Here is a 13,585-nt window from a genome sequence, read left to right on the forward strand (position 1 = left end):
AGTCTTTAATACTTAACTAAATGGACCTAATCATATTTTAACACGACACTAATAACTTAATCAGCACATCAGCCACTAACTTCACATTTACACCCAGACTCTCCCCGCACTTTAATTCTGACCTTAACCTTGTCCTAAACTTCCTAAAAAAATTCTGGAGGCCTTCACTCGCATCCTGCGGACTACACAACTAAAACTTCTAGTTCTACAAGCCGCGACTCTCACCAGTTCTGGTATGACCATGTTGTCCTGACCGACCATGGACTTATCAACACCACACGTTCTCACCAAGCTGCCGCGATCCTCTCGACCTGATGCAGCCGTCAGCTTCAGCAAAGTCGTTGCTTTGAAAGATGGTTCATCGAGGCACAGAAATGAAATCTGCGCTGCCGTCGACGGAGATTCCTTGACAATCTACAGTGTATGAAGGCGCTTCATCCACGCTTGCGTGCTTGTTCACTAACCTATGCTCTTCAGGTTCGAGATGGTAGCATAGTCGCTTCTCATCCAGTTCCCCCTACCTCTTCCTTCTCAGGCCCACCTCTATCCGTCTTCTCGAAGACCGACACTACCAACGTGCGACGCACCTACTGCGCCATCACCCACAATACCTTGCATTTACAGGCTTTCGAGACTATTGGCAAAGAATTTCAAAATAGCAAGACCTACACAAGCCCTGACCTGGCCCACAAAGAAAGCCCTTTAATCGCTTTGGAATTGATTTCCAATGACGACGAAAACCGCAACTACATACTCACAATTCAACTAAACGGTGCTGTAACTGTTTTGTCGGAGGATCTGAGCACCATCATCACACGTATCTCTCTGACAAGCAGCGCTCCAATCCACATTCTTGGTGCTCAATGTCTGCCATCAACCATCGCAGCAGCCACGGTGCTTCAACAGAGATCGGATCTTCTTATCCCCAATGGACCGCAATGCTCATACGTGGCCCTTGCCTACACGATACCTAATGCTGGAGATGCCACACCATCAAGGATATTTTACGGTCTATGGCCCATTAACGTGGCTGCCGTGAATGAGACTTCAATACTTCCCCTGTTCGAACACGACCTGGGCTTGCAGGAGTATGAGGCAACGCTGGTAACTTCAAAACGGCACTCATGCACTTTTAGACTGCATGGTCGTTATCTTGACCTCAAGGGTCCATCGCTCCAGTCCTTTGAGCTTTCCGGCGTCCGCCCTATTCGAGTATATGTCTCGAGCAACAAGCAACCCATCTCACAGCAGACTATGGCGATATCCAAAAAATTTGCACTATCCTCAAGCCAGGAAGCTTTACGACTTTGGGATCTTGAGTTCGAAACGACCCAGGCTATCCTTGATTTGAAAACCTTGAACAGAAAGCGTAAGCTTGCTCGGACTGGAATCGACTCTCATGGCGGTCAGATCGAGCTTGTTAGTTGGTACCATAAGCTTGGCCGTGTGATAGGGAGACGACGGAATCACCTGGTCGCCATCGACATCACCTCCAAGCAAGGGTCAAAGAAGGTACTGGAGTCTGGAACTCGACTAATTGACAATATCGGCAAAGGTGTCAGTCTCCAGGACAAGTCTACAGCAAATGCCAGCGAGGTGCAACGTACTGACATCGGCCCTACAACTATTTCTGCCAATCTCTCTCTTGAGTGGAAACACATGAAGAAGACATTAGATCGACTCGCGCAAGCTGGCGATGTTTCCCAGTTTGAAAATACTTTCATGGGTATGCTCAGCGATGAATCACTTCAAGCAGTTACACAACAGCAGCAGCACGGAGATTTGTCCGCAAGTCAGGTCGGGGTTCCGACAACATATGTTGATTACGTCTTGTCCAAAGTGTTTGAGAGGGCGACTACTACTAATTCCACAGCCGATGCGGAAGGTGGGGTGGGAAACACGATTGCAGCAGAGAATGGCGGTACAGGCCATCCCCAGCTCAGGGTAAAGCTCAAGGCTGAAAGGTTGATCCTCTGGCTGTCCAGGTTCGGCTCATTATCTACCCACCGAGTCACCATCGCCATGTCTCCCGTTGGAGAGGTCAAGGAGCCACTTGGCCCAGATGCAGTTGCACAAGCTCTTGTTGAGCTCGATCCCACCTTGAACCTCTTATCGCAATGTTTACAGAATGGCTTTAGCCCTTATGTTGACGAACAATCATCAATTGTGCTCATGTTGATTCAAATCGCTCTGTCCGGCTCGGGCGATTCGGATCAAGTTGGGCTCAGTGATGAGCGCAATCCGGAGTTCGGTCAATTGGACAAGCTTGAGCGGCCATCACCGTCTGCATGGGTATCAGATGATGTCAAGAGAGCTCTGGTACTTGCTTTGAATCGTTTCGGAGCTGCGGGGCCGTCGACAATCTCTTCATGTCTGCGGAAAGATTTTGCTCCGCGGGAGCTCTTGGCCTTGGTTCAATTCTTACGGCAGCAACTCTTTCAAAGTGGCCATACTAGATCGTTCCAGAGCCAGCAAGTGGAGCCCCACTCGGAAGAAGTCGTCAGTCTCGACGCAATCGTCCGCGTGCTATCAAGTTGCGTTGACGCCATCGGTCCTTTGGGATTTTTTGGGAGTCTTGAGAACGAGGATTTCATCGAATCCATTGTACCAGACCTTGTTTCCGAGATCGACAACGCGAAGAAGGGCTTAGAGGATGCGACTGATCTGCAAGGAGTGTTACGAGAAATCTTGAGATATCAGGAGTCGCTTCAGAAGCATCACGATGCTCAGTCAAGGGTTTCTCGAATTGAAAGTGATGGTGAGGCTCAGCAACCAGGAACAATCATCACTTTGTACTCTGAGGGCGTTGACGGACGAGAAGCTCAAGATGTTCAACTTCTTCCTCTTAGTTCACGCGCGGAGGACCTAATCAATCCATTCAAAGTAAGAAAGGGTGGGGGCCAGGTCAAAAAACGAAGCAGTCGTCATATCAGCATGTTAGAGCAAAGACAGAAGGGGGTCTACTCATTCGAGAGATTGATATTGTGAGCATAGACTTGGTATGGCTTGGAAGGCTGCTAGAAGAGACGAGTAGCGTTGTGTAACCATCAACTATGCAATGACCTCACTCGGCCTTGAAACGTTATGAAACTTATGTATGTGTGATGTGTGTCATTGAGTGAGGAACATGGTGTTCTGCCACCAATGCAACTCCTCTGATACATCCCCTCTTATCGTTTACTGTTCTGAATATTCATTCGCCTGTTGAATGAACCAGAATGCAGTAATCACTGAAGAGACCTCCCACCCCCTTCGGAGTACCTAGTTTTCAATTCCCATCAGCTAATTCTTCTCAGCTGACGCGAAGGACACTTTCACAGGCAAGGGCAACTTTTTCAAGCCGAACCAAGCCGTTGTGTCTTCGATGAAGGCCCTTTTGTCGAACCCTGGTGCGGGCGTGAAATCGAACATTGGAATCATGCTGTGAAAATATTTGTCAGTCAAATAGCCGGACCAAGAAAGACACGAACCCACTCACTTGTACAAAAACATCCGAATTTGCATCAAAGCAAGTGGTTTTCCAATGCAAGAATAGGAGCCCAATGAGAATGCCATGAAAGCAGTCGGGTTGTGCGCTCCTTCGAATCCGGAACCCTCGATCCAGCGTTCTGGGATAAAGTCCCAAGGTTTTTCAAAGTTACGAGGATCGTGGTGGACAGTCCACGTGGGGACACTGACTTTGGTTCCCTCGGGAATGTGAAGACCAATCGGTGTCATCAGTCCACCAGGTGAGTTGACGATTCTTTGATGGCCGTTGGGTCCCGACGGCAGAAGTCTTAGTGCTTCCATTGCGCACCCGTTCAAGTACGGGGCTCTCTTCCAATCTCCAAGTCTGGAGGCTTCAAACTCTTCTCCTTCTGCAAAGATGGTCTTGCATTCCTCGCGCAGTTTCAAGTATGCCCTCCTGTCCTGAAGCAACCAATACATGGCGGATCTGTTACCAGTCAGTAATCCATCTACTTGTCTCGTGGCTTGAAAATCGACACAGAGGAAAAACATACGTGATGGCAATGCTTGTGGTATCGGACCCTGCTGCGATGACCAGTCTTGCCTCCGAACCTAGGCCTTCGGTCGACATGGCGTAGGCTGGATTCCTCTTTCCGGCTGTCATCAAAAATCCAAGGACATCGATTTCAGCAGACCCTTGCTTCAGTCTTTCAGCGAGTTTCTCTTCACTGAATTGGACGTATCTGTTGATATTGTCCATTTGTTGACGGTTGAGAGGCATGTAGGCTAGAAGTGGTTTCAACCACGATATTTCTCCCAAGGTGGCAATATTTTTCAGATATGAATGGATGAACTCGACATAGAAGTGGGCTGTTGCATCCTGGACCGAATTGAAGTCCACATTCTAATTCGTTAGCGTTTTGAGCTTTATTCAACTACCATGATCAAAGAACTTACAAAGGCGATTTTCCCTGTCGTATCAACCAACAAGCGCTCAGACCACGTAGACAAATCGATCACCTCTCCAGTCTGTGCAATTGTCTTCAAACGCTCTGACAAGGTTTCGAAAACTGACATGATGCGAGTTTCATACACCCTGAGTGCCCTAGGAGTGAAAACTTCATCCCAAACCTTGCGGCGGGACTTGTGTGTGTCAAAGTCGAGAATCGCGATCAGCGATTGCACAGGCTCAGGGTTCATGTGCTGATACCATGGCCCCTTGGGAAATCTAGACTTGTTGCCATGAACGATTGGAATGAACGATGCATCTGCAATCGAGATCTCGTTGGGTCCGATGCGGACAAAGTCACCAAGTTGACGATGCTCCTTCATCATCACATGATGTACTGTCCCGCGACTAGCACGGAGGAAACCTCCCCATTTTGTGGCAGCGTCCAGCGTGTGCCCTGGGAATTTCCGCAAGGGATTAATATAGAGTCTGTAGATAACGATGGAGACACTAAAAATAATCAGCTTCCCAACTGAAGGTAATTTGTCCCGTTCTTTCCTACCTCAGAGTGCTGATATACAGCAGAAGCGCTCCCCCAGTCGCCCAGAGATCTGCTAAGGAAACTTCATGGGTGATGTGTGGCTTGCTGATGAGAAAGAACAATCCGACGCTCAACATTGCCGTGTGAACAAGAAAAGCTTCCGCTGTGGGCTCGACTCGTTTATAGAATTGATGTGCCGTCTGAAGGCCAGATTAGACTCACATTTAGCAAACGAAAGGATGGAGAGAAGACAAACCAGTCCGAGAACCACAGGGAGCCACGACGCGTTTGCGTGCTCGCTGATGAATGCTGCTACTTGCGAGGCGCTCATGATTGGTGAAGTCGAGATGAATAGTCACCCTTTCACTACACTGCAAAGGCTTCCTAACAAGCAAATGGCTGAGTTTCTCCAAACGCGGGGTGATATAATGTAATGAAGTTCGGAGAGACGTTTCTTGGTCCGGGGTCCCCTTGAACAACGGCCGATGGAGACGCTAAGTAGTCCACGCCGTTGATCGAGTATAATCCCGGGAACACGATTGGTACGGAGGAGAGAATGCTGTCGACCCCGAAAACCCTTACCCTATTAGGACATTGCCTCAGATGGCTATGAATACCTCGATTTCTGCTCTAATTATGCAGCCTAAGTCTCTATACACGGATAATTTGCAGCATTCGAATTCACGTCGTACCACTATGCATGGACATGTCGTCGGAGTGACATGGCCTAGAGCTGACATCTCCTTCACAGACATTTCATAATTAAGAAAGTGGCTTCCGAGAGCTCGGAGACAAAAGCAGTGCTATTGACCAGTCGCGTGAGAACTCTGTGGTGTAGTTGAAGTAGGAGTGAATGTCCCTCACCATCAATAAATAAGCCGATACCCCGTTTGTGGATCGTTGCAGATACGTCCGATGATGGTCATCTTGCGATCTCGGAGGAATTTGATGTATTCCATCAACAAATTCGTCAAAAGGGCGGACCAAAGCAAAACACATCTGCGGACTCGGTAGATAGCGCGAAGTCGAAGTCGATGGGCTCAATCTCGCTGGGTCTATATCTCTACGGCATCGTTGCTAGAGGCATGTTTGGAGCCTCTCCGGCGTTGCAGAAGATCTTAAGTCCCATCTGAAATCGTGGCAGGGGCGTTTCCCTTAGAGGACGCCGCGCAACGCTGGACTAATACGTATAACGCTTTTGTAAAGCTTCTTCAAATGACAATATACCATCACCATTGGCATCGAAGCGCTTGAAGTGTTTCACTGCGTCGGTGTAGGCATCAGGGTAGTCCCATACACTCTCGTCAAAGTATGGATTGATCAACGCCCAGCCCTGAATGAATTCTTTGAAGGTGATCTCGCCATTCTTCTCGATCGTAGAGTCCAGAAGATCGAATTTTTGGCGTGTACATGCATGTCCAGAAGCGTCAGGTACGGCACAACTATCATCTTCCTTGGGTGAGGAGACGTTGCTAGGGTTCCACGCAGAGCCTGGCCAAGATCGTACAGACATCCTGCTTGCCGTTAAGGGACATGAGTCGAACTGGATACAGCCGTCGTCACAGTTGCAGCAGAAAATGTTGCAGGGTCCGCTACCGCAACAAGCGAAGTGGTTGTAGCGGATAGAGGTACTAGAGCATGCGAACAATGGCTTTCTCCCGCTGCACGCTTGCGGGCCAGGACAACACTCGGCGGCGACGTAGGATACTTGGCCGAGTAATGCTATCGCGAAAAAGATGGATGATATAATTCGTATCTTGGCCATGTCTGTAGGACGCACCGTGGGCGGGTTTGGGTAGGGTAATAGTATATTCAAGTATTGAAATAGCAAGATAGAGACATTGCGAAGCATCAACAGCAGTTATATTTCTCCATCCTTTTCCACGGGTCAACCCAGCATCAGAAGGCTACTAACGAGGATTCGGATTTAGACCCCCAATACCAATAGGTTTGCAAATATTGACATCTAATAAACCTAGCATCGTTTTCAGCACCAAAGATAGAAGCCCGGATGCAAAAGCCGTCACAACAAAACCAAGATCAAAGCGGGACAGACTGCAAGACATCATTTCACTAGGCTATTTGATGGCGTCTTCCATGCGAGTGGCACTATTGGTTTTCTGGAGTAGGTGGGCCCGTAATTAGCAAAAATCGCCAAAGCTCCAGGGTCTACTTTTAGGCATCGCCAGCCTAGCCCGCCGACTAAGAAGTCCCTAAAGTACACATGACATGAGCTTGGATCAGGCCAACATCTACGTCTGGCAACGTCTGTTCGCTAACTCGCTTATCGGGTTTACGCGCTTACCACATGTTCGTCCACCCCACTACGAGGAACAGATTTATCTATTGCTTCTGGAAACGCACACGGCAACTAGAGTACACTTCTTCACTTGGAACGAGGTCCGTGCATTCAACGATGGTCCACATCAGTGTCATACTGCTGCTTCAGAATGGGTGATGGCGACCAAGGTAAGTTGAGGCGTGAAAATGGACCTGACATATCATTATATTACCTAGAGTCAGTGTTTGGGTTCTGACTACGACGCTGGGGCCTCTCTGCCAGAGCAAAGGCTTGGTGGTTAAAAGCGTACATCATCGTCATTAATCCTCGAAGATTCTCAACTAGACTCAAACCGGAGATGAAGTTATTGTCAACAGTCAGCACTGCGATGGCGGCGTTAGCCATCCTCGCAGATGCAACACCTTCCGTGCCTGATTCACCTTCGAATCCTTTAAGCAAGCGAGACAATGTCAGTGACTCCGCGATCTGAAAGCTCTTTGAAGCGTCGCTGATATGGTTTCTTTTGTGACTGACCCTTCCCTAGAGTTGGACTGCTTGCGACCCCCAGAACTGGGATAACCCCTACGAAACGTCGAACGGAAAGAAATTCTACTACAACTGCGAATGGACATATTCGACCCGACCTAGTGGCTACATCACCGACTACATTGGACGATCCTTCCGGCTTTGCATGGATGACTGCTCTCACACGGCGAATTGCAAGGGAATTCTCTGGGAAGAGCGTACAAAATCATGTTGGCTGTTCAGGGATATTACCAAGCAGTCTGGTCGCGAAGTATCATCTAGTGATCTCAACCAGGGCACCGACTCTGCGATTCTTTGTGGATATGCAAGCTCGGGATGCTAGGAATGCCAATCATTGCAGAATAGAAGTATCGAGCGAAATTTATAAGAGCCCCATTAGACTTCCAGATTTCCATATTGACGGAGTACTTGAATCAATTGAGAAGCCATCATCAAAACGTGGGCCCTTTATTGCTGTTATGGACGAAATATCTCGACAATTAACCGTATGTCAAGAGGTGTGGTCTGAGTGTTTGCACAACCGCGAAGAGTTTCTCATTTAGCAGAGTCCGCCATACTTGGCATCGCATGAGAGTACATGGCCATGCGAGCACTCAGTTCGGTGGGGTTGCACCCGAGACTGTGGAGCCCGTTCTGTATCTCTTGAGAGGGACCTTTAGAATACGATCGCGGTCTTCGGTTTTCTACAAAAGCCGCATGTATGAACTCTACCCTAATTGTGATATTCTTCATTCTATAGCTTGGACGTTCTGGAATGGTAATAGAATAGACGTGCTCTGGGTCATTTATGTTATGTTCTACAGAAATCTAACAACTTCTAGTGACAATCACTTTAACAGAGCCCAGTATCTATGGCTAAAGGAGAGCCTTTATGCCATATCAGATACTAGACTGGGTCATCATCGTCTATACGACCTATGGAGTCCTTTCTTCATTGATAGCTCACCAGACTAGGAAGCTTCCCAAGCGCGGGAAGAAATCTCCACCCCGTATCGATACTGGACCCTCTGGCAATGCTTCCTTCGACGAAAGCTGGTGAAGCTGCACATTTTGAAGCTTATCACTTCTCTAAATGCCTACGACGAATGGGAAGCAGGGATCCACGACCACCACCTGGTCCACCAACCGTCCCAATCCTAGGCAATGCAAATTTGATCAACCCAACAGGTGTCTACAAACAGTGAGTGCACCACAGCCTATAACGTCATTGGTGAGATTTCTAAGACTGGGGTCAGCCTTCGTGGTTGGCCAGAGGAATATGGCGGTGTCTTCAGTCTCAAGCTGGGGTCAGAGACAATGATTGTTCTTGCGGATAGTGTAGGACTCTTTGTTGTGTTTCAGGATGTCGTTCCACAACATCACAATCGCAGCTTGAAAATTACATTTAATAGGTACTTTTGTCAAAACTTGCTTTCCTGGGCTCCATCATGAACAACAACAACTTTGGACTGCTGGACTTATACTGAAACATATGCCAGTCACGTGCCTGTTCATCATTCCAGACTTTGACGTCTCGGCGACTACTGGATATCAACGGGACGCCCTATGGCGCCTTGACGTCGAACCCATTCAGAAGGATGCCCACATAACTATAAAAGCCTGTGTAATGAATCACTGCCGCTGCTCCATCTTTGCCTAATACTTGCACCGCATTGTCATATGCTGCCTGATCCAAGACTTCAGGTTTGCCCAGCGCACTTGCAAGATGAAAAGCCGCTTTGCCTTCATCAGTCAGGGTATCAGGACACCTGCCAGCATGAATTTCATGGAGCTCGTCTTCTGTGATACCTGCGCGCTTGGTTGCGATAATATGGTGGGCGTAATTCTCGTAGGCAGCCTGTGACCGTGATCCAGCTACCGCAATGACAACCTCTCGCCCGTAGAGTGAAAGGCCGGGGATCGTGTGTAAAGCCTTGACCAGGTCTTGGAATCTGGGGGCAACTTGGGGATGGTGCAGTAGCACTCCGTAAGGTCCGATCAGTGACCCATCTTCCATGAAAAACTGTGGCGCGGGCTTGGAGTCCCCGTAACGTGTTGCTATCGACTCGCTCATAGTTTTGTAGGCCGTTTTCTGCTCATCGCTCAAGCTCGCCGGCGGTAGTAGTCCCAAACGATTCGACATGGTGTGAGACTATTAGCTCCTACAAAGCCTCGGTGTGAGTCGGCAAGCGGCCCCTTTCGTGGACCGAAAACAGACGATATTCTTGAATGGACAGATTTCAATTCTCTACCTTGTTTAAACCTCGTTGAAATATCTCAAACATGTGAACAAACATATATTGATTGCGCGTCCCATGTCAAGGGTTTTCTTTGTCATCTACGCGGGGAACACGCCATAGCCTCGGCACACAAGTCGCTTCCAGACGCTCCTCTCACTTTAGGCGACACGATGCTCTTTTGGATTGTTTTTGGACAACTACTACATATGCCTTGAAGGATGTCTAGAATGAGAATTCAGACCAAGTAGTCCAAGTTATCCCTCATACCCAACCCATGATATGTTATCCCACGTGTTACCGGTATCTGGGGTAGTTGGCTGTTGTTTGCCCGAGGCCTTGGGGTTTTAAAACTTCCCCACATCTTAGACTTGCCGGGCTTCCGATTGGCTGCCGCTATGCACACCGGCGCCGAGATGGTTACATAGTGAACGGTGACTTTCTGCAGAACCGTTATGAGATCTATCTAAAATATGCATGTCTCCAAGCGCCTAAGGTCTTGAAAGCTAAGAGCTACCTATTTCCTTGATCAGGCTGTTTTCAAAGCGTACTGAAAACATCACACGACCATTACTCGAAACCATGGCGCCAGTAACAGAAGTGGCTTTTCTGCCAGTTCGCCCTGGGGTGGATATCCTTGACACGTCTATCCCAGACGGTCAGGTGATGGACAACATGCTCAAAGTCGGCAAAGTGGCTCCTGGTGTCACAAAGAACTACTACGCCGTAGAAGAAGAGAATGCATCGCATGCCCATCTCTTGTTGGGTGAGCAGTCCTTCTGGATTTAAACAGAGGTTCTTCTTCGCTAACGTGTCAATGAAAGACTGGGAGTCTATTGAAGCCCATAAGAAGTATCAAGCTCGGCCAGAATATCCAGAGTTCCTGGCGGCAGCTCACTCCATGACCGATCCAAGCCAAATAGCAGAGGGGTGTCATGTGTATTTTGACCCTCATCCACCCTCAAATGCATTGTACTCACCGGTGACCGAAATCCTTCGAGCATACTTTTTGGTCGAAAAAGTACAGAAAGAGGGCTTGGCCTTCGAAGCTGGTTTGAAGAAACTGCTGGCAGCTCTGAAAGCAGCCCAAGTGGCTGGATATACCGGAGAAGTCTCTTCAGGATGGTCAGTCGAAGAGCTACCTCGCGATGGCAAACAGTACAAACTCTTTGTAGCTTTCATCGGCTGGGAGAGCGTCGCAGCTCATGCAGCAGCATCCAAGACTGACGTCTTTCTGGAGAATGTTGGGACAATCTCCCCGGATGTCATCACGGTTTCTCATGCAACTTTCAAGTCGCCGTGATCAGATCAACACTTTAGCAGAATAAACCGAGTTTCATTGTCTACCCCACGACAATGTCCTCGAAGTTACTCTGATCTGTCACTAGTTGACGAATTCGAATTAATTATCTATGATATAGTACATATCGGCCCCGAACGTTGTGTGCGTCCTTTTCCCTTCCGGCCGCCGAGTAGATAGAGGATGAACGTAGAAAAGGATTAACAACCTTGTGTATATCTACAGCTATCTAAAATGCCGAAACTCATCCAAGGACTATCTTTGGAACTCGCCCATCTGTTCATACTCATATTCACCACGCTGGGTGGTCATTGCCCCGACGCTGGAGAATTTGGTTGGTGCAACAGATTTGGTTGGCGCGACAGAGCCGTTGTTTTGATGAAGAGAGCCATTTTCGGTTTCGACGTTGCCAGTGACAGTCCGCATGATCTTCAGGGCATCTTCCTTCTCGGGAGCTTTGTCTGACCTCCAAGAAACGTGTTGATCGGGTCTGACGAGGACAAACGTCTTCTCCCACAATTGTCGAGCACGTGTCTCATCTGGCAATTGCACATGCTTGAGAGGCACCCCAAGTGAAGTTGCTGCATCGATGAGAGACTGGGCGCTGGTGTCTCCATCTGAGCTGAAATCGACAAGACTGTACCACGTACCGAAAGTATCAAAGATTGGCATTCCGTCATTTAGAAAGACGTGAGGAGCACGAGTGCCTGGCCATGTGGTTGGTGTATACTTCGATGGAACCCACTCGGGTTGGTCGCCCTCCGGGTCCGGAATACAAATTTTGGATTTGTACCTTTGACCCATCTCAATACCAAGATCTTTGTTCTCGCCATCGTTAGCTTGATAATGTTGGTGGACTGAGTTTAGTACAGCGGTGGCAGCTTCTGGGTCGAGCTCTGAAACAGGGCCTTGAGCACCAAATAGTTCTGCGCCCGTGCCGTGGACCGCATTGTGAACTCCGGATCGCTCTATCGAGGTCATGGCGATTGGACGCCTATCATTCTCATAGGAAGATAAAAGTCCACGGCCTCCCCATCCTTTCAAGACCGCCGCCAGCTTCCAGCCTAAGTCGAATGCATCGCCCAGTCCCATATTCATTCCATAACCACCAGTAGGGATATTTTGATGCGCTGAATCACCCGCTAGGTAGATTCTGCCTTTTGGACTGGAGTATGCCCTCGCAATTGCAATGCTAGGTCTATAGGTGGACCTTACGAGGATTTCATCGATTTTGATCTTGTATGGGTTGTTCCATCCGCCTAAAGCGGTGTAAACAGCGTCGTGGGAGTCAATTGATTCATGGGTCTCCCCAATTGGGATATGAAGATGTGTTGTCCAGGTATCCTTCTCGTCCTGTGCAATGATAGCTCCTCGAAAGCGGCCTTCATCAATGAAGAAGATGTGCCAGAACAAACCCTGACGATGCAGAGCAGTCAGATCACGAGATTTGAAGTGAATCAGAAGTGTGTAGGTTGGTCTAGATCAAAGTATTCTGTTAGCGTTGTGGTCGTCACAGGCAGCCTGGAAGAGCTGGGGCCCGACATACACTGGTCCACCGTCTAGTTCGATCCGCAAGCCACGTCGTATGCGACTAGAGGCACCATCACAACCGATTAAAAGTTTAGAGGAGATCGCCTCTGTGTGACCTTTGTCAAGGTCGGTTACTGTAGTAAGCACATCATCGGCACGCTCATCAGCACTTTCGACTTTCCAGCCGAATCTAGTTTCAATCATAGGGTCGAGATCACATTCTCCCTTCAACCATGCTTCGAAAACAGCCTGCGACAATCGTTGATAGGGTTCCAGCGGGAGGGTACCGTCATTCGACGCTGCGATGGCCTTGCGATAGTCGTTCACACTTGGATGAGGCCACTCCGTTATCGGCGCTTCATTGTGTAGAGATTTTGAAATCTTGACGCTGCTGGGGAATTCGGGAGGGACACCTTTTGGTTCCTGGCTTCAGCAAAGGATATGCTGCACCTCTACTTGAAATAACTTACCATGTTTGCGAAGCTCATCCGCCAACCCAATTTTCCGGAATAGTTCCATGGAACGCGCATTGGTCAGATCCATCTTGGGCCATCTGTACCCATGGTAAGCTGTAATTCTCATGAATGGGATTGTAATTCGAACCTCGTCGTAGTTGAGTTGCGCTCCAAGACGAGGGATTTGACGCCGTAGAAACTCAAGACCTTTGCCAACACCAGTCCCACTGGTCCACCTCCCGCAATAAGAATTCTATCGTTCTCGAGTGTTTCAGTAGATTGAGCATTGCCATTCACATGGCTGCTTGACGCGGGGAGGT

At 48.6% G+C, this 13,585-nt stretch overlaps 2 protein-coding genes across 2 annotated transcripts; both read left to right on the plus strand.

The window, feature by feature from the left end:
* The first annotated feature begins 190 nt into the window (after window positions 1-190).
* Window positions 191-3,060, plus strand: PV10_05181 (uncharacterized protein). The gene is made up of 2 exons (XM_016369804.1): window positions 191-421; window positions 478-3,060. Exons 1-2 carry the CDS (start codon window positions 260-262, stop codon window positions 2,986-2,988), a joined length of 2,673 nt encoding a protein of 890 aa, XP_016225592.1. The 5' UTR covers window positions 191-259; the 3' UTR covers window positions 2,989-3,060.
* A 4,410-nt stretch (window positions 3,061-7,470) lies between these two features.
* PV10_05182 (uncharacterized protein) lies at window positions 7,471-8,191 on the plus strand. The gene is made up of 2 exons (XM_016369805.1): window positions 7,471-7,687; window positions 7,763-8,191. Exons 1-2 carry the CDS (start codon window positions 7,577-7,579, stop codon window positions 8,084-8,086), a joined length of 435 nt encoding a protein of 144 aa, XP_016225593.1. The 5' UTR covers window positions 7,471-7,576; the 3' UTR covers window positions 8,087-8,191.
* The last annotated feature ends 5,394 nt before the right edge of the window (window positions 8,192-13,585 follow it).

The sequence above is a fragment of the Exophiala mesophila genome (assembly GCF_000836275.1).
Source record: "Exophiala mesophila strain CBS 40295 unplaced genomic scaffold supercont1.3, whole genome shotgun sequence".
NCBI lineage: Eukaryota > Fungi > Ascomycota > Eurotiomycetes > Chaetothyriales > Herpotrichiellaceae > Exophiala > Exophiala mesophila.

What these genes read in the sequence shown, in the direction of transcription:
- PV10_05181 (XM_016369804.1), top strand. Translation starts at nt 260, where the DNA reads ATGGACTTATCAACACCACACGTTCTCACCAAGCTGCCGCGATCCTCT. An exon ending in ATTCCTTGACAATCTACAGT is followed by an intron (nt 422 to 477) that starts GTATGAAGGCGC and finishes TATGCTCTTCAG; the next exon opens with GTTCGAGATGGTAGCATAGT.
- PV10_05182 (XM_016369805.1), top strand. Translation starts at nt 7,577, where the DNA reads ATGAAGTTATTGTCAACAGTCAGCACTGCGATGGCGGCGTTAGCCATC. An exon ending in CTTTAAGCAAGCGAGACAAT is followed by an intron (nt 7,688 to 7,762) that starts GTCAGTGACTCC and finishes ACCCTTCCCTAG; the next exon opens with AGTTGGACTGCTTGCGACCC.